The sequence below is a fragment of the Corythoichthys intestinalis genome, chromosome 2 (assembly GCF_030265065.1).
Source record: "Corythoichthys intestinalis isolate RoL2023-P3 chromosome 2, ASM3026506v1, whole genome shotgun sequence".
Lineage (NCBI taxonomy): Eukaryota > Metazoa > Chordata > Actinopteri > Syngnathiformes > Syngnathidae > Corythoichthys > Corythoichthys intestinalis.
The window spans coordinates 25,084,404-25,109,198 of record NC_080396.1 but is presented as its reverse complement, the minus strand read 5'-3'; the positions used below and the strand labels follow the sequence as shown (position 1 = coordinate 25,109,198).

The 24,795-nt window shown below is 39.5% G+C and overlaps 1 protein-coding gene and 1 non-coding gene across 3 annotated transcripts; both read right to left on the bottom strand.

Annotated features, from left to right (window-relative positions):
• Positions 1-4,942: 4,942 nt before the first annotated feature.
• Positions 4,943-24,460, bottom strand: gk (glycerol kinase). Of its 2 annotated transcripts, XM_057830560.1 has the most exons (21): positions 24,272-24,460; positions 23,935-24,008; positions 23,760-23,866; positions 23,505-23,582; positions 23,346-23,425; positions 21,264-21,401; positions 21,074-21,183; positions 19,168-19,234; positions 19,007-19,024; positions 17,699-17,734; positions 17,550-17,617; positions 17,437-17,479; positions 17,284-17,364; positions 17,145-17,223; positions 16,977-17,073; positions 16,824-16,908; positions 16,609-16,729; positions 9,674-9,817; positions 9,529-9,615; positions 7,807-7,893; positions 4,943-5,818 (listed from the first exon to the last, which is right to left on the bottom strand). In XM_057830560.1, the coding sequence occupies exons 1-21, from the start codon at positions 24,362-24,364 to the stop codon at positions 5,808-5,810; spliced, it is 1,704 nt and encodes a 567-aa protein (XP_057686543.1). In that variant the 5' UTR covers positions 24,365-24,460; the 3' UTR covers positions 4,943-5,807. The 2 variants fall into 2 exon arrangements, with proteins under 2 accessions (XP_057686543.1, XP_057686544.1); XM_057830561.1 differs by lacking the exon at positions 19,007-19,024.
• A 261-nt stretch (positions 24,461-24,721) lies between these two features.
• On the bottom strand, positions 24,722-24,793 carry trnae-uuc (transfer RNA glutamic acid (anticodon UUC)). The gene has a single exon. It is a non-coding gene; the product is annotated as a tRNA-Glu (tRNA).
• Between the last annotated feature and the right edge of the window lie 2 nt (positions 24,794-24,795).

The window sequence follows — 24,795 nt, the reverse complement described above, 5'->3', positions numbered from 1 at the left end:
GCTTCTTACGGAGCCACTCTTTAGTTGCCTTGGCTGTGTGCTTTGGGTCGTTGTCATGCTGGAAGACCCAGCCACGACCCATCTTCAGGGCTCTCACTGAAGGAAGGAGGTTGTCAGCCAAGATCTGGCGATACATAGCCCCATCCATCCTCCCCTCAATATGGTGCAGTCGTCCTGTACCCTTGGCAGAGAAGCAGCCCCAAAAAATGATGTTTCCTCCTCCATATTTCACGGTTGGGATGGTGTTCTTGGGGTTGTAGTCATCATTCTTTTTCCTCCAAACACGACGAGCAGAGTTTAGACCAAAAAGTTCCATTTTGGTCTCATCCGACCACATGACCTTCTCCCATTGCTCCTCTGGATCATGGTCAGTGGCAAACTTCAGACGATGGTTTTCTTCGAGACTGTGGTTCCAGCTCTCTTCAGGTCATTGACCAGGTCCTGCCGTGTAGTTCTGGGCTGATCCCTCACCTTCCTCATGATTAGTGATGCCCCACGAGGTGAGATCTTTCATGGAGCCCCAGAACGAGTCAGATTGACCGTCAACTTGAACTTCTTCCATTTTCTAATAATCGCTCCAACAGTTGTTACCTTCTCACCAAGCTGCTTGCTTATTTTCCTGTAGCCCATCCCAGCCTTGTGCAGGTCTATTATTTTATCCCTGATGTCCTTACACAGCTCTTTGGTATTGGCCATTGTGGAGAGGTTGAAGTTTGTTTGTTTGAGCATGTGAACAGGTGTCTTTTATTCAGGTAACAAGTTCAAACAGGTGCAGTTACTTCCGGTAATGAGTGGAGAACAGGAGGGGTTCTTAAAAAAGAACTGAGAGCCGAAAGATTTACTAGTTGGTAATGTATCAAATACTTATTTCATGCAGTTAAATACAAATTTATTATTTAAAAATTATACAATGTGATTTTCTGGATTTTTGTATTAGATTCCGTCCCTCACAGTTGAAGAGAACTTATGATACAAATTACAGACCTGTACATGGCTTGCAAGTGGGAAAACCAGCAAAATCGGCAGCGTATCAAATACTTGTTCTCCCCACTGTATATATACATATATTAGTACCATTAGTCTAGGCACCCCCTTCTCATTAAAGCAACACTTGGTAACTTTTCAGTTTTGGTCAATTTTAGCGATGCCGGTGGACAAAAGCGGTAGTGTTTTGCCTTAAGGAAGACTGCGTTTCCCATGAGGACCATCGGACACCCGCATAGTGCCGTAAAATCATGATCTCCTGTTTGCCTGCAAATGGAATAAACAACAAATCTGTTTCCAGCAGCTGTGTGAAGGATAAATAGTAATAAGGTAATGAATTCAATAGCATATGCCAGTTAGCAACCGTGTGGCTAACCCCACCAACCCACCCGAACTCGTCAGCGCCAGCGAGTGAAAGCAAGGCCAATGTTTATTCTGTAAATCTTGGTAGCCTCCCTTTTTTTTCCCTCCTCAAACAAAATTTCTCTTTTGTTACTCTGTCATCTTTGCAGAATTTGCGGGAAAGCGTTCGCATAGACCTCCATCTTTATAATGAATGGGGAAAGTGACATATGCCGTAAATCAGTGAGCACATTTGTAGTTTTTTTTGGGTGACAGGGTTCCAACCACCCTTCTCAAAGTTATTTAGTGCCGGTGAAAGTGATATAGACCCCCTCAAGACATAATAGACATATCACAAACGTATTTTATAAAGGTTGAAAAGTTACCTAGTGTTGCTTTAAAGCATGTTTATTTCATATTACACAGGGTATTTAATGCTCCTGAATGAAATGGACCACATGGCTGTGTGCGGACGTAATCGATATGTTTACCTTTTTGAATTCCACACCACGAAAATAAGTGACTTCTGTCCAGAGTCTCAAATGGAGGAAGAAGCCGGACGTGACGTCAAAGGATGAACGCTTGACCTGGCAGCCATATTTGTTTTGGTTGAAGTTCTGTGTATTATACAGTTTTCCCTTTATTTTTCTCGTCATTCCAGCCCCATGTGATACAGGCTTTTGTTGTTACACTGGGGAAAGTGGTGTGAGCCTTTTGGGGTTTTCAAAAGATCCTGTTTGCCGCAAAGAATGGGCAAAACAAGCCCGACAAACATGGGACCATTGGACGGCCGAGAAGAGAGACAGGCAGTGGAAGTAAGTAAGATAAGTTTTTTATCGTATGTCAACTACTGGGATAATATCACGCATTTTAATAATGAGCTGGTTACCACCGAGTTAGGCGCTCGCCGCCAGATGGTGAATAAGTTCCTAAATTCTCCATCCAGGATGTCCTGCGCAATCCGGGACTGTTGGCTACCTTCGCCGAAGCCGCATCAGGGGATTGACAAGAGCCGTCATCGTCTGCTATAACTCCAGTTCGGGAGGTGCAAGAAGTCGGCAATATTGACCAATTAGTCGAATTTTTCTTTTATCCTAGACAATGACCAATCCCCAGTAATTTAGCCCTGTCATACTGAATAAAGGCATTTTCCCCATTTCATATTCCATTTATCACAAGCTGTTACTTGACGTGAACAGTAGCGACTCCAGAAAATTTTCTTAGGGGTGGGCAAATGGGGCCCACTTAAAATCTTGGTGTGGCACACCAAAACTAAAAGCTATAATTTCAGGTTTCTATGATGTTGTAGTTCCCAGTCAATCAATCAATCAATCAAATTTATTTATATAGCACTTTACAAAACCTGAAAGGCCTTCAAAGTGCTTTACAACAAAACATGGCTCAAGATAAATGAAAGGCAGGAAAGTATGATACAATGACATTAAGAAAAAAAATGAAACAAAAACAGCGCATCACGATAGAAGTTCAGCAAATAAAAATAAAACCGATAAAATCCAAAAACATTAAAAACCCTAAAGCAATTAAAACCAGGCTATCCTAACCTGTGTAAAAGGCGAGTCTAAAAAAGGTGTGTTTTTAACAGAGACTTAAAAAGACCTAGATCCGTAGTGGCACGGATTTCAGGGGGAAGGCTATTCCACAGCCTAGGGGCAGCAACCGCAAAAGATCGGTCTCCCCAGTTTAAGTTTCGAGCTCGGAACATGTAAAAGAAGCTGGCTGGTCGACCGAAGAGTCCCGCCGGAGTTACGGAAGGTTAAAATTTCCGATAAATAAGATGGAGCCTGGCCATTAATAGAATTAAAAACAAACAGTAAAAGTTTGAAATCAATTCTAAAATGGACTGGAAGCCAGTGGAGTGATGATAGCACGGGGTAATATGCTCAAGTCTAGGTGTACCTGTTAAAAATCAAGCGGCAGCATTTTGAACAAGTTGCAGACGAGAAATTGAGGACTTGGGGAGGGCAACATAAAGTTGATTGCAGTAGTCCAGCCTTGAGCTTATAAAAGCGTGAATTGCTTTTTCAAGGTCGTAGCGACTAAGAAAAGGCTTCATTTTGGCCAAGAGACGGAGCTGGAAAAAACTTGCTCTTACAACAGAACTAATCTGGTTTTCAAAGTTTAGTCTGCTATCGAATATCACACCGAGATTTTTAACGTGTGTCTTAAAAATGTCAGCCAGAGCGCCAGAGAGTTGGGCTCAAGGGCATTCAAGTGCCACAAGCAGGGGCGGACTGGTAATCTGTAGCTTCTGAAGGATCACAGAATGCCCGGTGCTCTGGACGGCCAGCGGCCGCCATACATACATCCCTATTTTTATCCCCCCATCCTCTAATATTATCTAGAGTTCGCATCCAATCCGACAGGTGGCAGCAATGCGCCTGGCTGTTAACTGGAAGTTCCCTAGACAAGCGCAAGGAAAGTAAGTAGGGATGAAGAGGGTTACTTGCTAAATATATTGGCAATTGTTATCCACCAGGTAGCTACATTTTAAATGAAATAAATGGCAATTAAAGGGTTAGTGCCAGCTACTCCATGTCCCCGTTTGCAATCGTTTCAAGTTACAGTATGCTAGTCCTACTATCCCTCTCTTAAGAAAAAATATTTTAGCTGTAAAACAACATATGCACATGCAGCAGCAATATTAATTCAAAAGAAATATATTCTCCTGCCTTTTTCTGGTTCTACATAGAGATCCTGAGAGTGTTCTGTTCATTTCTCAGTGAGTATTCAAGTTAAAATGTTCAATTACAGCCTCTTTTCATTGTGATTTAGCATAAATCATACCATGTTTTCTTTGTGCTTCAGGCAGTCTCCTGCCTTTTCTGGTTCTACATTAAGACCTGGACTGCGCTGTTAATTCCTCAGTGAGTATTCAAGTTAAAATGTATAATAATGCAGTGTGCAGTTCTTCATAGCCGCTTCATTTTTCTCTCAAAGTGCACGAAATTGATGCATTTTACAATAAAATTAAAAAAAAAAAAAAATCAAAATATATTGCATTTCACTCTGCGATGCTTATTTTTCTGAATGTATATTGCTATAATGTAATTGTATAATCTTTATTATTGAAAAAAAAAAAGTACATTTTTACATTAACTTCAATTTTAATATACATCCTATGTTCTTTGTTAGTTAAAATTGAGATTTGGCATTTAGTATGTGAGGAAATGAGGGAAAATAAAAAATAGGAGATGGAGGTTGGGGTTATTGCTGTTTTTTTTTACATTTTGCAAATCATTAAAAAAATACAATTTTTAATGAAAATCAGTTTTTGTGTTATAGAAATGACTGTGCTAAAACAGTTTTCTTTGCATTTCAGTAGTTTAAAAGGTTCGCCCCCCCCCCTCAAAAAAAAAAAAAAAAAAAAAAAAAAAAAAAGAAAGAAAGAAAAAAAAAATAATAATTTTCTGGCTCCGTGGAGACTTTTACGTCGGGGAGTTCCGGCAAGAAATTCTATCCACTTTCACCCCTGGGTTCACCTCTTTGTGAACAAGTGCATGAGAAAATACCATAGTCGAATAGTTTAAGGACAGTGTTCCTCTAAACAAAAACAAAGCAAGGTTAACACAGTAGTAAACAGAAAATAATAGTTTATTAGTTTCAACATTAAATATCTTGTCTAGTGTATTCAATTACATATGGGTTCAACACGATTTACAAACCATTGCATTCTTTTTTTAATGTATAATACAACGTCCAGATTACATTGGAATTGGGGTTGTAGATGTGGCACTTTTTGTTGTTGGATGTTTAACCAGCCAACTTGCTAAACAAACAAAATTTAAAGGGAGTATAATGGGTCAAAGCCAAGTTTATTCATGGTTTAACATCATACTGACGAGAAAAAAAAAAGACCATTGTTTTTTTTTTTTTCTTCTACATGTTGCTTCCGTCTGAAATTCGACCAACCTTTAGGTCCCAAGTGTGCAGCGTTTACCACTTTGATTTCAGGTAAACGCATACAAAAACAGATATTGACCCACATAAATTCTGAAGTGCTTTTATTTGACAAATCGGAGCAACATAATTCATTGTCTACAAGTGCCTTGATTGAAACCATTATGGCAAATGTGTATGAGGGAAATCTACATAAAAATATATTCCTAGATTGTGTTTTTTAGCACCCAAAAAAATATAAAAGACCATATAAAGTGCACTAAAAAGTACCTTAGGTAAACTAGGATTTTGGGAAGGGGCTTAGTAACAGTGACAAACAAGCATAATGCATTTGTACAAAAACTCAAAAGATCACAGCAAACTGCCAGTAATTAAAATGAAAAAAGGAAAAAGAAGAAACCTGCATGCATAGACTTGCTGTAGTTCATGTTGAACGAGAAAGTAAATATGGCGAAAGGTCCCATTAAATGTCAGTTCAAACATTCTTCTTCTGGAGTGACTTTTCAGGAGAAGAAAAAAAAAAAATCAACAGTAGATCTCTGTCCTTCCTGACCATCAGGAGACTAGTTGTGACCTTAATGTGACATAATAAAAGTCTCAATGAATTGAAGAGATTTTAGGGCGCTTTCACATTAGACCAAGAGGTTGGAGAGCTACCTCGCAACAACACCTGCAAATGACTTGTTGAAAAGGTTCAGCATTCACACTGCGACAACCAAACTTTACGAGTAGCATCATGTGGACGAATGGCGCACGCATTGATTGAACAAATAGAAGAGGAAATACCTCCGTCCTGGGAGGCGAGGGGAGCATGGAGCGTCACAGCGTGGTCCTGTGATGCTGCACGTAATGTAGCATTGCATTATTTTTACATTTAAAACTGTGTACAGTTTTTTTAGTTTTTTTTTTTTTTTAATTAGTATTATTACAGTCTTTTATTTTGCAATGATAATAGAACTGTGCGTCTGTATGTATCATTTTTTGTCAACTGACTGTTTTGTGCAACAGATGTTTGTATGCATTTTAAGTTCAGGGGGAAAAAAAGAAAAAAAAAGGGGGACACTAATGTAGCATAGCATAGCAAGTCGCCGCTCAGCCAGCGGCAGGGTCGCTCCCTCGCGACTCGAGCGAACTGGAGTACGGTGGTACCTCTACATAAGAAGTTAATTCGTTCCAGGACCTTGTTTGTAAGTCGAAATGGTCGTATGCTGAGCAGGATTTTTTCCATAGGAATATATTATAATTCCATTAATTCGTTCCACAGCCTAAAAACCTACACTAAACCCCTTAATAAATACTGCTGGAACTATTACAAATGGCAATTACACATAGCAAAACAAATAAATTATATATAAAAATCGGAATAACAATATAATAATAATTCCTGTAGTAATGGAACGAATTGGGTTCTAATGTGGCGGACGTTTTTTGCTGTACCTGAACGCAACACGGGGTTGACGTGTCAGAGAGAGGAAGCGGTGGAGGTTGAGTGTTTCACTTTCAATGTTTTCTTGAGAACACAGTCAACTTTTGTGCTGGGTAAGTTGTGAAATAAATGATAAAAACCTGACGAAGCTGGCGATTTCTTTGGCGATTTTACCACAATAATAATCGTCACCTTAAATTATAAAGTCTGGCAAACGGCGGTTGGAGGAGGACTGGAGATTTATTGTTGAGCCAGTTCACGGATGCGCACCCCACATTCATATTTCTCTATAACTTGCATCTTCATTTAGAATGTAAGCCTCACCTTTTTGCTTGTTTCATCATCTGTACCAATCTTTTTGAAACCAGAGTTGATTTCTCACACAAGAAAATCCCCTGTGCGTTCGTCTGCTGTGCTGTCATGTCGTCATGTTTTGAGTATGTCGTCAGATGCACAAACAAATGGCGGGTCAAATTTTACGTCGGATGTCGAAAAGATCGTGTGTCAAAGCGATTGTATGTAGAGGTACCACTGTATATAACAAATGCATCGGGGAAAATTAAACCACGAAAGGGAACCGCTTGGGACACCAAGTCACATTGGTGGGCAATCGCTCTCATTTTCCTGACTTTTTGGACTGTCAAACTGTTGCCACTTCAATGAGAGCGAGACTTATGAAACAGCCGCCCCGAGAAACTCCGCCCGTCTCTTCTTCTGTCACTCTCACACGGTACGTTCAGCAACAGCATGCAAAGCCCATCAGCACCATTAGAACCAGATTCTGTGTATCAAATGCAACTGCATAGCGCAGCACAACAACATTTGGCCATGGTTCGTCTTTCATCTTGCTGTTGATTTTGAATGGTGTGCGTCCGCTGTAACGCTGCAAATAAAGTAGCAAAAGCACACACTGCTCCAGTTACATTCACAAGCGAAGCAAGTTGCGCTTCAAGCGGATTTTTGAGCGGACCAGAGTTCGTTTGTTTGGTCCTAACTAGACTTCGGATGCGCATTCACATTTACAAAACGAAGCGGACTATCTGAGAAAAAGAACACTGGTCTATTGAAAATGGACCAAACAGTGCTAGTGTGAAAGCGCCCTTAGTGTTCTTGTGATCAGGCAAGCGGAAACCAACCTGCAATGTAATTGGCTCCAATCAACATCAGCATGCTGCCCATGATGTAAAAGCCCAGTGGGACACTGCTGAAGATACTGCTTTCACCTGATTACAAGATAACAACCATTCAAGTCACAGAAAGGGGTTTGAAAATATACAGTGGGGAGAACAAGTATTTGGTACACTGCCGATTTTGCTGGTTTTCCCACTTGCAAGCCATGTAGAGGTCTGTAATTTGTATCATAAGTTCTCTTCAACTGTGAGGGACGGAATCTAATACAAAAATCCAGAAAATCACATTGTATAATTTTTAAATAATAAATTTGTATTTAACTGCATGAAATAAGTATTTGATACATTACCAACTAGTAAATATTTCAGCTCTTAGTTCTTTTTTAAGAACCCCTCCTGTTCTCCACTCATTACCGGAAGTAACTGCACCTGTTTGAACTTGTTACCTGAATAAAAGACACCTGTTCGCATGCTCAAACAAACAAACTCCTACCCCTCCACAATGGCCAAGACCAAAGAGCTGTGTAAGGACATCAGGGACAAAATAATAGACCTGCACAAGGCAGGGATGGGCTACAGGAAAATAAGCAAGCAGCTTGGTGAGAAGGTAACAACTGTTGGAGCGATTATTAGAAAATGGAAGAAGTTCAAGTTGACGGTCAATCTGCCTCGTTCTGGAGCTCCATGCAAGATCTCACCTCGTGGGGTATCACTGATCTTGAGGAAGGTGAGGGATCAGCCCAGACCTACACGGCAGGACCTGGTCAATGATCTGAAGAGAGCTGGAACCACAGTCTCGGAGAAAACCAACACCAGGAAGGAAAGAAACACATTACGCCGTCATGGATTAAAATCCTACAGTGCACGCAAGGTCCCGCTGCTGAAGCCAGTGCATGTCCAGGCACGTCTGAAGTTTGCCACTGACCATCTGGATGATCCAGAGGAGCAATGGGAGAAGGTCATGTGGTCGGATGAGACCAAAATTGAACTTTTTGGTCTAAACTCGGCTCGTCGTGTTTGGAGGAAAAAGAAGGATGAGTACAACCCCAAGAACACCATCCCAACCGTGAAACATGGAGGAGGAAACATCATTTTTTGGGGGCTGCTTCTCTACCAAGGGTACAGGACGACTGCACTGTATTGAGGGGAGGATGGAAGGGGGCTATGTATCGCCAGATCTTGGCTGACAACCTCCTTCCTTCAGTGAGAGCCCTGAAGATGGGTCGTGGCTGGGTCTTCCAGCATGACAACGACCCAAAGCACACAGCCAAGGCAACTAAAGTGTGGCTCCGTAAGAAGCATCTAAGGTCCTGGAGTGGCCTAGCCAGTCACCAGATCTGAACCCGATAGAAAATCTATGGAGGGAGCTGAAAGTCTGTGTTGCCCGGCAGCCGCCCCGAAACCTGAAGGCTCTGGAGAAGATCTGCATGGAGGAGTGGGCCAAAATCCTTGCTGCAGTGTGTGCAAACCTTGTCAAGGACTACAGGAAACGTTTGGTATCTGTAATAGCAAACAAAGGTTTCTGTACCAAATATTAAGTTCGATTTTTGTGATTGTATCAAATACTTATTTCATGCAATCCCGTCCCTCACAGTTGAAGAGAACTTATGATACAAATTACAGACCTCTACATGCTTTGCAAGTGGGAAAACCAGCAAAATCGGCAGTGTATCAAATACTTGTTCTCCCCACTGTATCAAATAAAAAAATCGAATGAGAGAACACTACCATTGCCATTAGACGGCAGTTCCGTTGTCTCCCAGTTCATAGACTTTTGAACGGCTTTCTTCCAGCGCGCATATCGGAACTCGCTCTCTGTGGTGAGAAAAATGTCAGGTGGCTCACAGGGCACAGCGAATCAATTCAAATCTACCTTCAGGGTTGATCTGGGGCTCGAACTTCTCCGACGTCACTTCACTGAGATCGTCCGGGTTCAGACTCCAGACGCTCACCCCCTCAGCTGCACCAGCTGCCATCGCTGCCCCTAGAGCGGTGGTCTCGGGCATGGATGGCTTCACTGAGGAAGATAATGGGATTATTTTCCACCTTCCTTCAGAAAATATGCAACATAAGGATTTACTGAATGACTATAAAAACAAACATTTCAATTATTTAAGTCATTCATTGTAACTGACAGTAATACAACCTCTAGCAAAAAGTATGGAATCACCAGTCTCGGATGAGCACTCAGACATTTTATTATGTCGCACAAACTCGGATAAAAAGCTTGAAAAAATAATGAATTAGTTCAAAAGTGGAACTCCTTGGCATTCAGACACACTAAATAAATAAATAAACATTGTGGTGGTCAGTAAATGTTAATTTTATAGCGCAAGTGCAGGGAAATAAATATAGAATCACTATTCTGAAGAAAAAAAATATGGAATCACTCCATTTTGAGTAGAAAATACAGATACACCCAGTCAATTTCCTTAATTGGGCCCCTGCCTCAGATTAGATCTGCTCGTTAGTCAGCAGTTAAAAACAGTGCAGTTATCACACCTTGGAGGGCTGCTGGACCAAGGGGATTCACAAGAATCTTGGCTCCAATAAGAGAGATGTCTCTTGAGACCAAGGAGAGGATTATCAAACTTATTGAAGAACGTAATGCTACACGTATGGTTGCCAAAGATGTTCACAATCAGCTGTAGCAAAAATCTGGACCAGTCCAAACAACATGGCAAGGTTGTTAAAGTTAAGCGTACTGGTAGACCGAGGAAGACATCCAAATGTCATGACAAACAACTAAAGGCCATATGTCTTGAAAACAGAAGATGTACAACAAGACAAATGAAGAAGAAATGGGAGGAAGCTGGAGTCAATGTATGTAACAGAACTGTGCAAAATCGCCTAAAGGAAATGGAATTTTCATACAGGAAAGCTAAAAGGAAGCCATCATTGACACTTTTACAGAAAAGAACAAGACTGCAATGGGCTAAGGAGAGGCGATCATGGACCGTGATTGACTGGATGAAGGTTATTTTCAGTGATGAGTCAAGAATCTGCATTGGACACGGTGATTATGCTGGAACTTTTGTTTGGTGCCGTTCCAGTGAGATTTACAAAGATGACTGCCTGAACATCAAAATCCCCTCAGTCCTTGATGATATGGGGCTGCATGTCATGCAAAGGCATTGGGGAGATGGCTATGGTTAAAACTTCAATAAATGCACAAGTTTACATTGACATGACAATGCATCATGCCAAGAGCTAAAACTGTTAAAGCATTCCTTGTAGAAAGACTCATCCAGTCGATGTCATGGCCTGCAAATAGCCCAGATCTCAAGTCAATTGAAAACCTGTGGTGGAAATTGAAAAAAATGGTCCACAGAAAGGCTCCGACCAGCAAGGATGATCTGGCAACTGCAATCAAAGAGTTGGCACCAAACTAAAGAAGAATACCGTTTGTCACTCATCAAGTCCATGCCTCAGAGACTGCAAGCTGTCATAAAAGCCAGAGGCGGAACAACTAAATACTAGAGATGTGTTGTTTGTTTCTCATGATTCCATATATTTTTCCTCAGAATGGAGTGATTCTATATTTATTTCTCTGCACTTGCTCTATAAAAGTAACATTTACTGACCACCACAATGTTTTTTTAATTCATTTCTTTTAGTGTTTCTGAATGCTAAAGAGTTGCACTTTTGAACTAATTCATAATTTTTTTCAAGCTTTTTATCAGAGTTTGTTCTACATAATAAAATGTCTGAGCGAATGCTCGTCTGAGACTTGTGATTCCATACTTTTTGCTAGGGGTTGTAGATGTGCAATTCATTTGAACTCACAGGGGCTGCAATTTAAAAATAAAATTTCCATTAAATAATGGAAAGATTTTAAATAAGCACCACTCAAATTTTCAATTTTTCTTCAGTAATTAAGTATAGTATTTGGACCTCATCAAGTTTATAGATTTGACTTGATAAAATGACTGGTGCTAACTAGAATTATCAAGTTTTGGGGCAAAACATATTTCTGTGAAAGCAAAAATTGAAAAGGTAAATTATTTACCTTTGGATTAAAATATTTTACGGAATATAGCCGTCACGTGTAGATTACTTAAAATTTAGTTCTGCTTACCAGAAATAAGCACAGTTTACTTAAAAATTTCAAGTTCTTTGGCGATAAATGAAGTACCGTAATTTTCGCACTATAAGGAACACCTGACTATAAGCTGACACCCACCAATTTTGGCACCAAAAAGACATATGTTCATTGATACACCGCACTGAACTATAAACCGCGGCTTTCATCATTGTATCATGTGATATTTACACCAAAAGATATCCCAGCTCAATGTTCCTTACAGCAGTTGTAGAAGAAGAACTAATTGATACTGTAAATAATTGTAAATGCAAAACATCCACTGACTTAAATGACATTATACATAAATTATACATAAATGTCATTGACATGACAGTTGTGAAAAAGGTCATTGAGGGGATTTCAAAACCACTAACATACATCTGTAACTTATCATTTCAAACGGGTACATTTCCAAACAAAATGAAAATAGCTAAAGAAGTGCCATTATCCAAGACTGGGAAAAGACAGGACAAATTACAGGCCTGTTTCTCTACTTCCACAATTTTCCAAAATTCTGGAAAAATTATTCAGCAAAAGATTAGATAATTTCATCAGTAAATATAACTTACTTTTTGTCAGTATGGATTTAGGGCAAACAGTTCAACATCACTAGCCTTAATAGAATCAGTTGAGATCACTAACGCTCTTGACCACAAATTACATTCAGTTGGAGTATTCATAGATCTACAGAAAGCATTTGACACTATTAACCATGACATTTTAATTAATAAACTTGAAAATTATGGGATCAGGGGGGTGGTACAACACTGGGTGAAGAGTTATTTAAGTAACAGATAACAATTTGTGAAGTTGGGTGACTATGCATCATCATGCTTGGACATTGCTTGTGGCGTCCCTCAGGGTTCAGTGTTAGGTCCAAAACTGTTTATTCTTTACATAAATGACATATACAAAGTTTCAAGCAAACTAAAATTAGTTTTATTTGCAGATGACACTAGTATCTTTTGCTCTGGGGGGGGGACTTACATGAACTCCTGGGGAGGGTTTCTGATGAGATTTGTAAACTGAAAGCATGGTTTGATAAAAACAAATTATCATTAAACTTAAGTAAAACTAAATTTATGTTATTTAGCAGCCACAATAAATATAGTCAAGTACAGATACAGATAGACGGGGTGATATTGAAAGGGTCCATGAAAATAAGTTTCTTGGCGTTGTAATTGATGACACGGTTAATTGGAAAGCTCATATAAAACATATACAAAGTAAATTAGCAAGAAGCATTTCAGTTCTGAATAAAGCAGAACACCTTCTTGATAATAAATCACTCCACATTCTTTACTGCTCTTTAATCCTGCCATATTTACACTACTGTGCAGAGGTCTGGGGTAATAATTATAAATGTACAATAAATTCACTATCCATTTTGCAATAAAGAGCCATAAGAATAATACATAATGCTGGTTATAGGGATCATACTAATATATTATTTTTAAAATCCAGAACTTTAAAACTCACGGACTTGGTTCATTTTCAAACAGCTCAGTTCATGTATAAGGTTATCTACATGTTACTTCCTGGCAATATACAGAAGTTGTTTTCTAACAGAGAAGGTCATTACAGTTTAAGAGGGGAGCTTCACTTATAGCATCAGAGAGTACGGACTACATTAAAAAGCGTTTGTGTTTCTGTTCGTGGAGTAAGGCTGTGGAATAAGTTAGATGAGGGGCTCAAGCAATGTCCAAGTATGAGCCAGTATAGGAAGTGGTACAAACACATGGTTTTCACAGGGTATAGGTAAGAGGAAGGGTTTTAATATAGGGGGTTTTCACATATCTGTTATTGGCTGGTACTTTTTTAATTTCATTTTATTTTTATTTTGTCTTGCATCTTATGTATATGGTTGCATTATTTCTTTGTTGATATGAAGCCTAATTAAATAAGGCGGACTGATATTATTGAGGAATAGAAAAGGGGGGGGGGGGTTTTAATAAGCAAATGCTTCATCCTACTCCTTTTTGGACACAATGAATAAATTCTAATATTTATTATTATTATTGTCTTAAATATTGTTGCTGTTATCTCAAGTATAATAATTGGTTTGTCTATATTTTTTTTGTTTTGTTTTGTGTTTGTTTATTACTTTTATTTTCTCATGTCCAAAATATAGCATTCTCATTCATTCAAAGATATTAACCGGTAACACTTTATTTGACAGCGGCATCATACGACTGTCATAAGACCAAATGAAACAACATGAAGCTTTGAACCAACTGGCTGCAAATATCCATTGCTTTAAGAAGCTTCATTTGACCATCACTGCTCCCTTGGGGGAGACAGTCAACCTCTGCTGCCATCTGCAGTCAACACTGTTGTTGTCCAACATGCCTCCAGCTAGCATGCATTGCTTTGCTACAGATGTAAATAACGATCAAAATTCATGTTCTTTGCTAATTATTTCTTCAGTTACTGCTCCAGTATTTTAATTAATTGCTAGGTATAGTATTTGGTAACAATTTTTTTGACAGTGGTGCAATAGAAGCACAGTGCCCTCCATAATTATTGGAACCCCTGGTTAAGATGTGTTTTTTTAGCTTCGAATAATTTTTTTCAAATTCAAATAATATGGGACCTTAATGGAAAAAAAAAGAAAAATCCAACCTTCAATACAAGTACATTTATTCAGTGGGGGAAAAAATCCCACATAAAGAAATAATTATTGGACATCAAATAATGTGTGTCACAATTATTAGCACCCCTGGTGTTAATACTTTGTACAACCCCCTTTTGCCAACAACCCATCGACAACCCATCTTCAGCTTTCGGGTAGAGGGCAACAGATTTTGATTTAAAATGTCCTGGTATTTCAAAGCATTCATGATGCCATGCACCCTAACAAGGTTCCCAGGGCCTTTGGAAGCAAAACAGCCCCACAGCATCACTGACCCACCCCCATACTTCTCAGTGGGTATGAGGTGCTTTTCAGCATGCGCATCTTTCGTGGCACGCCAGGCCCACTTAGAGTGTTTGGTTCCAAAAAGCTCAATCTTGGTCTCATCTGACCAAAGCACACGGTCCCAGTTGAAGCCTGGGACCGTGTGCTTTGGTCAGATGAGACCAAGATTGAGCTATTTGGCATACCAGGCAATACCAGGACATTTTAAATCAAAATCTGTTGCCCTATGCCCGACAGCTGAAGATGGGTCATCACTGGGTCTTTCAGCAAGACAATGACCCTAAACATATGGCCAAATCTACACAGAAATGGTTCACCAGACACAAAATCAAGCTCCTCCCATGGCCATCTCAGTCCCCAGACCTTGTTTTGTTGGCAAAAGGGGGTTGTACAAAGTATTAACACCAGGGGTGCTAATAATTGTGACACACATTATTTGATGTCAAATAATTATTTCTTTATGTGGGATTTTTTTCCCACTGAATAAATGCACTTCTATTGAAGGTTGGATTTTTCTCTTTTTTTCCATTAAGGTCCCATATTATTTGAATTTAAAAAATTATTAGACGCTAAAAAACACAACTTAACCAGGGGTGTCAATAATTATGGAGGGCACTGTAAATTGAGTCCACCATACACAGGCATGGAAATGGGTCAGGGGTAAAAAAAGGTCAGAACGGTGTGGAGGAAATATGTTCCGGAACACTCTACAACTCGGGCTGTCCCACACGACTAATTTTCTCCCGATTACTCAGCAGACTATTTTTACGATTAGTCATTCCAACGATTCAAAACAATTCTTAAAAAAATATCTAGCATTGATATTATAGTATACTAATATATATATAATAGTATGATAATTATAATATTGCCAATCAGATTTTTCATAAAGAGTGTCATTTTTAAAGCTACTCTTGTTATAGAATATGAATTCTGAAGGATGTGGGATTAACTCCAGAAATCGTTGTTTATATGACGAACATGACGTGCTTTTATTTTTTAAATGTTCACCGGAAGTACGTTCGCTGAACCGCTAACAGGAAGCTTTACACCCCGCAAAAAAAAGCTCTTTTATGTTTCCTTATTTTGTATGTCTGAACTTTAATTCTACGGCGTGTTAATGACTAATAAACATCCATGAAAAGAACTGGAGTCTCATATGCCATCAACATGCATGTGTACACACACGCACGCAGGCGACGATAAAACGCAGCCGTAAAAATTCCTGCCCTCATTTTCATTTACCGTGCAATAGATAGACTCATTGCATATCGCGACAGGCTTAGCAACTTCAATAAAACATGTCGTTACTTAGTTAGATGGATTTATAATCTGCCAGCTTGTCTCATGTCATCTTCCAAAATTACAACTGGGTGACAGCGCTTTCGGTGTTCATTCATGGCCGACTTGCAGCCAAGCTTGGCATTGAAGAGACAGGACACAACAGTGTACCCTCCTTTGTTTCGTTGAAATAAGTCAATGTTTTGGCCACTCTGGTGCGCTTTTTTGGCTTTGTTCCGATCTACACAATTCACGTAGGTCACCCTTTTTGACTTCAAAATGGCGAATTTTGCCGAAAGGTGAGAGATTTTCATGCCTGCATACCGTGCTCATATCACTGACAACAACAGACGCCCAATGCATTACGACAGGATTGAATGTCAACCGCCATCAATGGTAGAAGAGTACTACCAGCCGTTGTGATTTATTTTATGCTTCCATGTAAAATGGCTGTTTACTGATCCTAGAGCAAACATCAATGGGACATACGTATATGGTTGACGTTAAACAGTGACGATAAGCTTACCAACAGGGATGCAAAGTATGTCCGCCTGTAGTTGCATCAGCAACCTGTTGGACGTCATTCCTCCGTCCACCTGAAGCTGAGTGAGCGGGATGCCGCTGTCTTGATTCATAGCGTCCAGGATCTGAAGAAGAAAAAAAAAACAACTGAAAATCACCCATTCAAGTGAACCTCAGACCAAAGTGGGGAGTTAGTTTGAGTGTCGAGTGAGTTGCTACCTCTCTTGTCTGGAAGCAGACTGCTTCCAGAGCAGCGAACGCGAGGTGACTCTTGTTGGTGAACTGCGTCAAGCCACAAATGACCCTGTGACACAAAACAAGGTCAGTCAAACCGCATCCTCCTCTTGACATATATAACAAACCTTCTCGTACCCTCTCGCACTGGGCTCCCAGTATGGTGCATAAAGGCCCGAAAAGGCAGGAACAAAATAACACCCGTATGATGTCCCGACTGATGCGGCCAACTTTTCTGTACAGAAAAAGAATGTGCAGGTTGCAGGTTAAATAATCAACGGACCACGTATTCAGGGAAGGACTAACCAAGCTCCTCGGAAGATCCAATAATGCCAAGGTTGTCCTGTAGCCAACGAACCACAGCCCCAGCGATTGCTACAGAACCCTGGAAGGGAAACATAATTGAAGTAGTAGGCAAACTGAAAGGATATTCTTGGTACCGTACCTCTAACGCGTAGCAGGCGGGTTTGTCTCGCCCCAGTTTGTAGGCCACAGTGGTCAGAAGCCCATGGTCAGACATTACTGGCTGCAAAAGAGAATGGCAATTAACTTTTGGCGATATCTAAAAACCCAGACAAATGCAGGCCAGTTGCGGAACCTTGGGTCCGGTGTTGCGCAGCAAAAAACAGCCTGTTCCATAACTGAAATAGAAAAAAAAATGGATTTCAGAGTATAATATCCTGAAATTCTATTTTCCCCGCTCAGCCTTACGTGTTTTTAGCTTGCCCGTCCTGGAAGCACATTTGTCCAACCAAGGCTGCCGACTGATCCCCAAGACACTGAATTTCGAGGAAAATGCATCAGTATCAGATATGGAGCAGCGGTTCAAGCAACTTGATAATATTGACAACAATACTCACTCCTGAAATGGGGATACCGGAAAGTGCTCCTGATTTCTGCCAAATGATCACAAAGTTTATTTAGTGAGGCAAAATTTATTTCCAGTCACTTACATTCAAAACACCCAAGTAAAGTTGCTAAATTGCCAATACTTTTTTAAAACTACAGTATTCAACGTGACACTGTCTTGCCCAGATGCTATTAATGAACACATTATTTGACCATTTGAAGCCAAATAACTGCAATACTAAATGAGTTAATATCACCATAACGTGCCTTTGGTGACTTCATAATAGTATCTCAGCCACCATCAAAATGCAGCAGTATTGCAACAAGTATTTTTTTCTTTCTTCAATAAAGGCTGAAAATGCAAATAGTTGCAAAATAAATCCTATTTTACACTCTTGGTTCATAATGTAATTGGATGTTGTCATACCAAAAATCAAGTGTAATGAAAACCTTCCTGAAATTCTTTTTTTTTTTTTTTTTTTTTTAAAGTCCACTTGCTAATTGATTTCACAATAAGAAGGTTCACCATGCGCCCATGAAATGCTAACATATGGGAAAATGTCATATTTTTTCTGTTTATACGTTCATTGTCTGCTTGCAGTAATTTCTTTTTATGTGGGAAATAGAAAAACATAACACCTGAATATGAAGTTCAAATAAAATCTTATTTTCCTGGAGATACTGGGAAATCTCAAAGGCACCTTATGGTAATATTGAAACAGTGAAGGTAATATGGCGTCATCTTTTTTTTCCAAATTCAAGTTTTAACTTAAAAAAATGTGTTTTTTCTGCAACGGTCATGAAAAAAATCTGTTCACAAAACAACAACTAAAGGCCTAACTCTTGCCTCCCTCCAAATTAACAAAAATATAGCACAAGTAGAAAAAAAGCCAATGTATAGAAATGAATAATCAATATCTTCACTCCTTTGTGTTTTCAGCTAGAGTAGCTAAAGGAGTAAAGAAATTTCGACGTGTTAATGCGGTCATTGCAGCAGACAATGGTGAGTGACGCTCAGCAGCCAAGTCACATGAAAAGCAAAAGCCAGCCCATTTCCAAATAACAACACGCCAACTAGATAGAGGTGCAATCATATGTTTGCATTGAATTGAAATGACATATTTTGAGATGGCATTTGGCACATTTTTGAAGAACTGCACTGTGACATAAATTGGAAGTGGGCTTGTAGAAGAGAACTTAGCCAACCACAGAGTGACATAAATTGGAAGTGGGCTTGTAGAAGAGAACTTAGCCAACCACAGAGAATACGCAGGGTGGGTTACTTTAGCATGATAGGAAAGTGGCCAGATCAGACTTACCCAGCTAGAACATATTTTCTAACAGTGAGAGAGAGAGGAGACAATGGCACACAAAATAATGCCTAAAAGAGTTTCTCAATCAATGTTCATGCAATCACAACAGCTTTGGGAATTTTACAAGTAGACTGGCACTAAAATAAAGATTTGATGGGATGGCTCACCATGAGGCCGTAGATTTCTGAAGAACTTCTCACTCGGGGCAGAATCTCCATGGGAATACCAAAATATCTGATTGCATCAAGAAAAAAAACATAGCATGGTATACTGTATATCAGGGGTCAGCAACCTTTTTGGTGTGGCGTGCCACTTTCAAATTTTCTTGTCAATCAGTGTGCCACACCAAGATTAATGACGCACATCCGAATTTTTATATCCAACAGAGCTGTAATTTTACTCCAAAGAAAACAACATGAACATACGTTGAACTCTTACAACTACCATTCTTCTTTAACAAATAACTAAAAAATAAAAGTATATTTTAGAAAATATCAAAACTTGAGCATCATCTTATGTAAACATATCACACACACACAACCCAGCAAGAAAAGGGGAACAAGCGTGATTCTCAGTGCAGGTCTCTCACAGTACAGAGCGGACTGTTTTAACCTTCAAAGTCAGGCGACTACTTTGTCTTTTTCACTAACAGTGAATTCTATGCACAATTTTAGATTTTATATAACAAATACAAAAGATGACTACCTTAATGTGATCCCTGGCCCTGTTTTCCATGAATTTCATGTTTCGTCTCGTAGTTGCGTTTGACACTTGTTATGCGACACACACACAACGCTCCCGAGGCATAATGCACAGAGCAAGCGGAAGTAACCAGCCAACCAGTTGTTACCGGCACCCCCAAGGGGCCGCTGTCCCCTACAGTATGACCAGCTTACTAGTTAAGCGTAAGAAAAAGAGAGGCAGGGAGCAAGGTGTTGAGAGAGAGATGTGCGAAGAGCGCCATGAAAAGTGGCTGTGTCCCATGCTGGTTTTAGTTTTGTTAATAAAAGTCTCCAGCAAAATACCATCCAACGTGTCACTGTGTTTTTATACATATCACCACCTCTCTGAAGTAATAAGCACCGGGCGAATCGACGACAACAAGCCACGTTAATCGCCTGTCCACTACACCCTACGGTGCAGAGTTGCAATTACCAAAAAGTGCAATTGGTAACACAGTGTACTTCCGCCAGCTCTCTGATTGGTCGGCTTCGTGACATGTTAGTAGCGTGGGCTGAATTAAACGCGCAGAGAAAAAAAATCTGACAAGCGCAGGAGTCGAGAAATTGGGGAAGAGCTGGAGGTGTGCTCAAAATCAATTATTGCTTGCATATAACGCCACAGGCAGAGTGGGTGAGAGGGGCGGTCCCGTAAAGCCCCTAAATAACAGGGCGCGCAACTGAAAATGCCTTAATTTCCGGTAAAAAGGCACATTGTAAATGGGCTCGCTTCCGCTATCCAAACAGCTAAACATGAAAAGGTTCACACTCCGGATGTTTTCAGTAATCCTTTATGTGTCTCTTTTCTTTTTTATGAAACTAAAACAATGAAAAAATACATGCAATCAGCAACAATGCTGCAAATAACAAAATGCCATCGATATATGCAAACACAATTAGCCTGTATTCAGTAGTTCTTAATTAGAAATATCAAACACATTTCCCCTCAAACATGCAATCTAAAGACAATATGAAGAGTGTAATTCTCAATTTGACAACAAAATACTCACAGACGTTGCTCTAAAGAACACAAATGCCACTCAAGTTGTGAGAGTGGAGCTGCCATGTAACACACTGAATCCCATTTGAAGAACTTCCTATTTGCATTTTTCTTCTACTGTTTTAGAACCAATAAATAAAACGGCCACAAGATTGGGCGCTTGAGCAAGTGATAAAGCTACAACCGACAATGAACATAACACGCATTTTTTTTTTTTTTTTTTTTTTTTGCCATGCCCTCGCGTGTCACTGGTTAACCCTTCGCGTGCCAGTGCTGACACGCGTGTCATAGGTTGCCGACCCCTGCTGTATATAGTCAATAAAAAAGATCACGGGTGGCCAGTAGGTGTCATACTTGCAAAGCTCTGGGTCCCAGTCCATAGTGTGAATGTTGAACAACATGGTTCGACTTGCATTGGTCACATCTGTACAGTGGACCCCTCCGGACTTTCCTCCAGTTAAACACTGCGAGATATTTTCACCCAGTCTTAAACAACTTCTTTTTCTCCCTAGAAAAGAGAGCTGAGCAGCAACAAACATCTCACCCAAATGAGCCAGGAGTCCACGGTGCCAAACATGGCTCGGTGAGAGAGGACAGCTTTGTGAACTTCGTCCACATTGTCCATCAACCAGCGAAGTTTCACCGCACTGAAGTAAGTGCTGATTGGAAGACCTGTTTTGTGCTAGTTTGAAAATGTTAAAAAAAAAAAAAAAAAAAAAAATTAAATAAAAAGGGCAGTGCAACATCAACAGAGGGTATCTCAGCTTCTTTTCTTGATCAATATTAGGTCAGTCATTTTAGAGCTGGGCGATATGGAAAATATATATGGCGGAAAACACTCAGGTAACTTGAAGTTCTGCTCTGAGACCCCCAACTTGGCCCAAATTTTGAACAGGAGGAAAAAAAAAAAAAAAATAATAATAATAATAATAATAATAATAATTTTTAAATAGCAAAACCCTAACTGGAGGTGAGAGCATACGAGAGCAGAATTAAAGACGCCATGATTTTAACGAGATATTATCGCGTACTTACCTCTTTTCGATTTAAAAACTCCATGTAGCATTTATCACCGAGTGTCAAGACACAGCTGTGAATGGCCACAGCCGGATGTTTGGCGGATTTTATGGGTGAAACATGGTAATATAACAAGGGTCGTGATGCAGAAATCGTAGACATCAAGGAGTGGTTGAGATGTTCAATTTCATATATTTACTCTTTTAAACTTTTTATTTTTTATTTTTCTTTGTTTGGATTGATTATTTATCATCTAACATATCTGAGAAAATGTGACAGCAACAAAAAAATATATACAATTAAGTATGTTATGAGGTAGATATCCGTGACTTTTTTACAGACACCATTTTTTTGATTGTGACGTAATTTGTTTAAAAGTTTAAAATATGGAAGTGAATAATTTTTTAAAGTCGTTTTTTTTTTTTTTTTTTTTTTTTTTTAAACGAAGTATTAGACATCAATTAATGATTCTAAGCTAAAAATGAAAGACATTTTGAATAATAAATATATTTACTTACCTAGTTTTCATTGCTGGGTTGAAACAAAAACGGTTGCGTGCCGACTGTAAACTGGGGTTTCCAGGGTAAAACGGGTTAAAAAATATTTCGGGGGCTTAATGCGCCATGAATCTGCTATGGCAGCATATAGACAGGTTGTTCTATCAAACACAACAGTTGTTTTGGCTTAAAATACAGCAGTTTCTTTTAAAGAGGAGTGCAAGACCAGAAACTGCTTTTTCAGTCTTGTCTGTGTTTTCTGCCATATATATCACAATATGGGCCATCCAATATGATAATGATCTACACAAAAAACAATTTGTAATCAAGTGATTTTTTTTGTTGCTGGTTACCACCATTATTTTGTTTTTATACACCATATGTCTGTACTGTGTGGTGATTTACCACACTCATGGTTTCCTGCTATTGGGACAACTAGTGGCTGTTCTGCATCATTGATTTAAGAGATATTAGCACTGTGGAGTGGAGGCCAGTGCATTTCATTTTATAATAAGTTATTAGTATTAAAGTGGACAATAGCTATCGAAGGAATTTACTTGGATACACAAATTCCATTTAGGGATATATGGTAAATGGTGTTATACTTATATAGCGCTTTTCCATCTTTGTGGTCATATCGCCCAGCACCAATTCATTTGCTCCTTTAGACTACATAAACCATTAAATATCAATTTCCAAATTCACACATATATCCTGGAATTACTACCTACTTAGTAAAAACAGTTAACAAAAAACAAATGTAATCTTTTAATGTTGTAGAAACCCAACTCCAATATCCGTATTGAATATCGACTAGAACCCACTTCCCAACATTTTATGATTTAATCAAGAAAATAAGAATTACAGAAATGTCCTTTTCATTGATTTCAATTGGCCAATAGTCGCCATATAATATGTACGGTTACTACTGTATTTGATGCAAACAGTAATAATATATCTTAAGAGCTGAAGCTGGAAATTCCAAATCAGGGTTGTGTATGTAACATTTGTATGAACACAGCTGAAATACGTTTATGGTTCTACAACCTTTTCCTGTGATGAAAACTGGTTAAGAAAAATGTCACATGGCCAATGCGGTTTTCATTTTTCACCTTTAAGTGGTTTTTATTCCTCCCAGGTGTCTTGTTGATCAGACTCTCAACTGTTGACTGAGTCCGTAGGTCAAGCCAAACTGGAAAATATAATTCGCAGATACGTTTTCTTGCTTTACTATGGGTGCGTCTAATAGGCAGCAATAAAATGATTATTACCTATAGCATTGTACAAGGGCTCCCCAGTTTCCTTGTCCCAAACAAGTGTAGTTTCTCTTTGGTTGGTCACTCCAATAGCTGTAAAGGAACAAATCCGACCAGATTAGATTTCTAGTGCCGTCAATGGCACTGAATAATGAGCATTCACAGCCAGCCCTGCCAATTCAAATAAATTAGACACCTGCTCTTGCCAGTGACAAGCAATGATTTAATAAATACTCCAAATGTGAATGCAGAAGCCTCAACACTGCATACCTTTAATATTAGAGATATCAATGTTGAGTTGGATGAGTTTTTCACACGTGCGTTCCATACACTCATACACAGACTGCAAGATTTCTTTTGGGTCCTCCTCCACCCATCTGAGAGAGAGACATAGAGTTCAGATCTTCTGGTTGATCCATCCTAAAATATTAGAAAACGCACTCACCCTTCTTTGGGGAAACTCTGTTTGATTTCCACCTGATGGTGGCTGAGAAGTTCTGCTGTTTTGGAATTGAACACCTTCCCACAAAAAAATATAGAGTTAATGTTAAGTGAAACATGTTGGTAATATTTATTGCCACAGATCTTATGTAAATATGTGTATCATAAATAAGAATTAAAAGACAGTGGGCAAGTGGTAGCATATCGGCAATGTGCAGTGTGACTGTAAACAACTAAACAGACGTACATTATTCTCTAAATGTTGGGTTTGCGTGACAGACAGCAAACCAAAACCAAACTAGCTAGCCCCGGTTGACCCACCGGTGTCCCCTGCGTCTTACCAGGAACCGTGTGGAACTCGTGCCCTGATCGATAGCGGCCACCAGGGGCCCGAGCGTGACGCGGTGAGATGAGCCAGCCATGGCGCTGATCATGGGGAGCCCCGCAGCCCCGCGACCGCTTGGACGCGAAACCGGCTGATCAAGCAGGCAGTGTAGTCAGTCGCCCACTTAATACGGACGCACGCACGTTCTCATTGGCGCGCTATGATGGCGTCACAATCCTAGCAGGGCGTGTGGGTTTACTTTATATTTCAAACACGCTACATACAGCAATTGATAATTATAATTTTGCCGTCTAAAATACATTGATTAAATTAAGGACAAACGAACACATCCTAAATTTATAAATTTTCTGAAAATATATATTTTTTTAAATCATAATAATAAAATGTAATGACAGTGGGATACGGTTTTTCACGAAAACTGCACAACCTGAGCTAAAAGATCACGTTCCCATACCGGGAGTCGAACCCGGGCCGCCTGGGTGAAAACCAGGAATCCTAACCGCTAGACCATATGGGAAT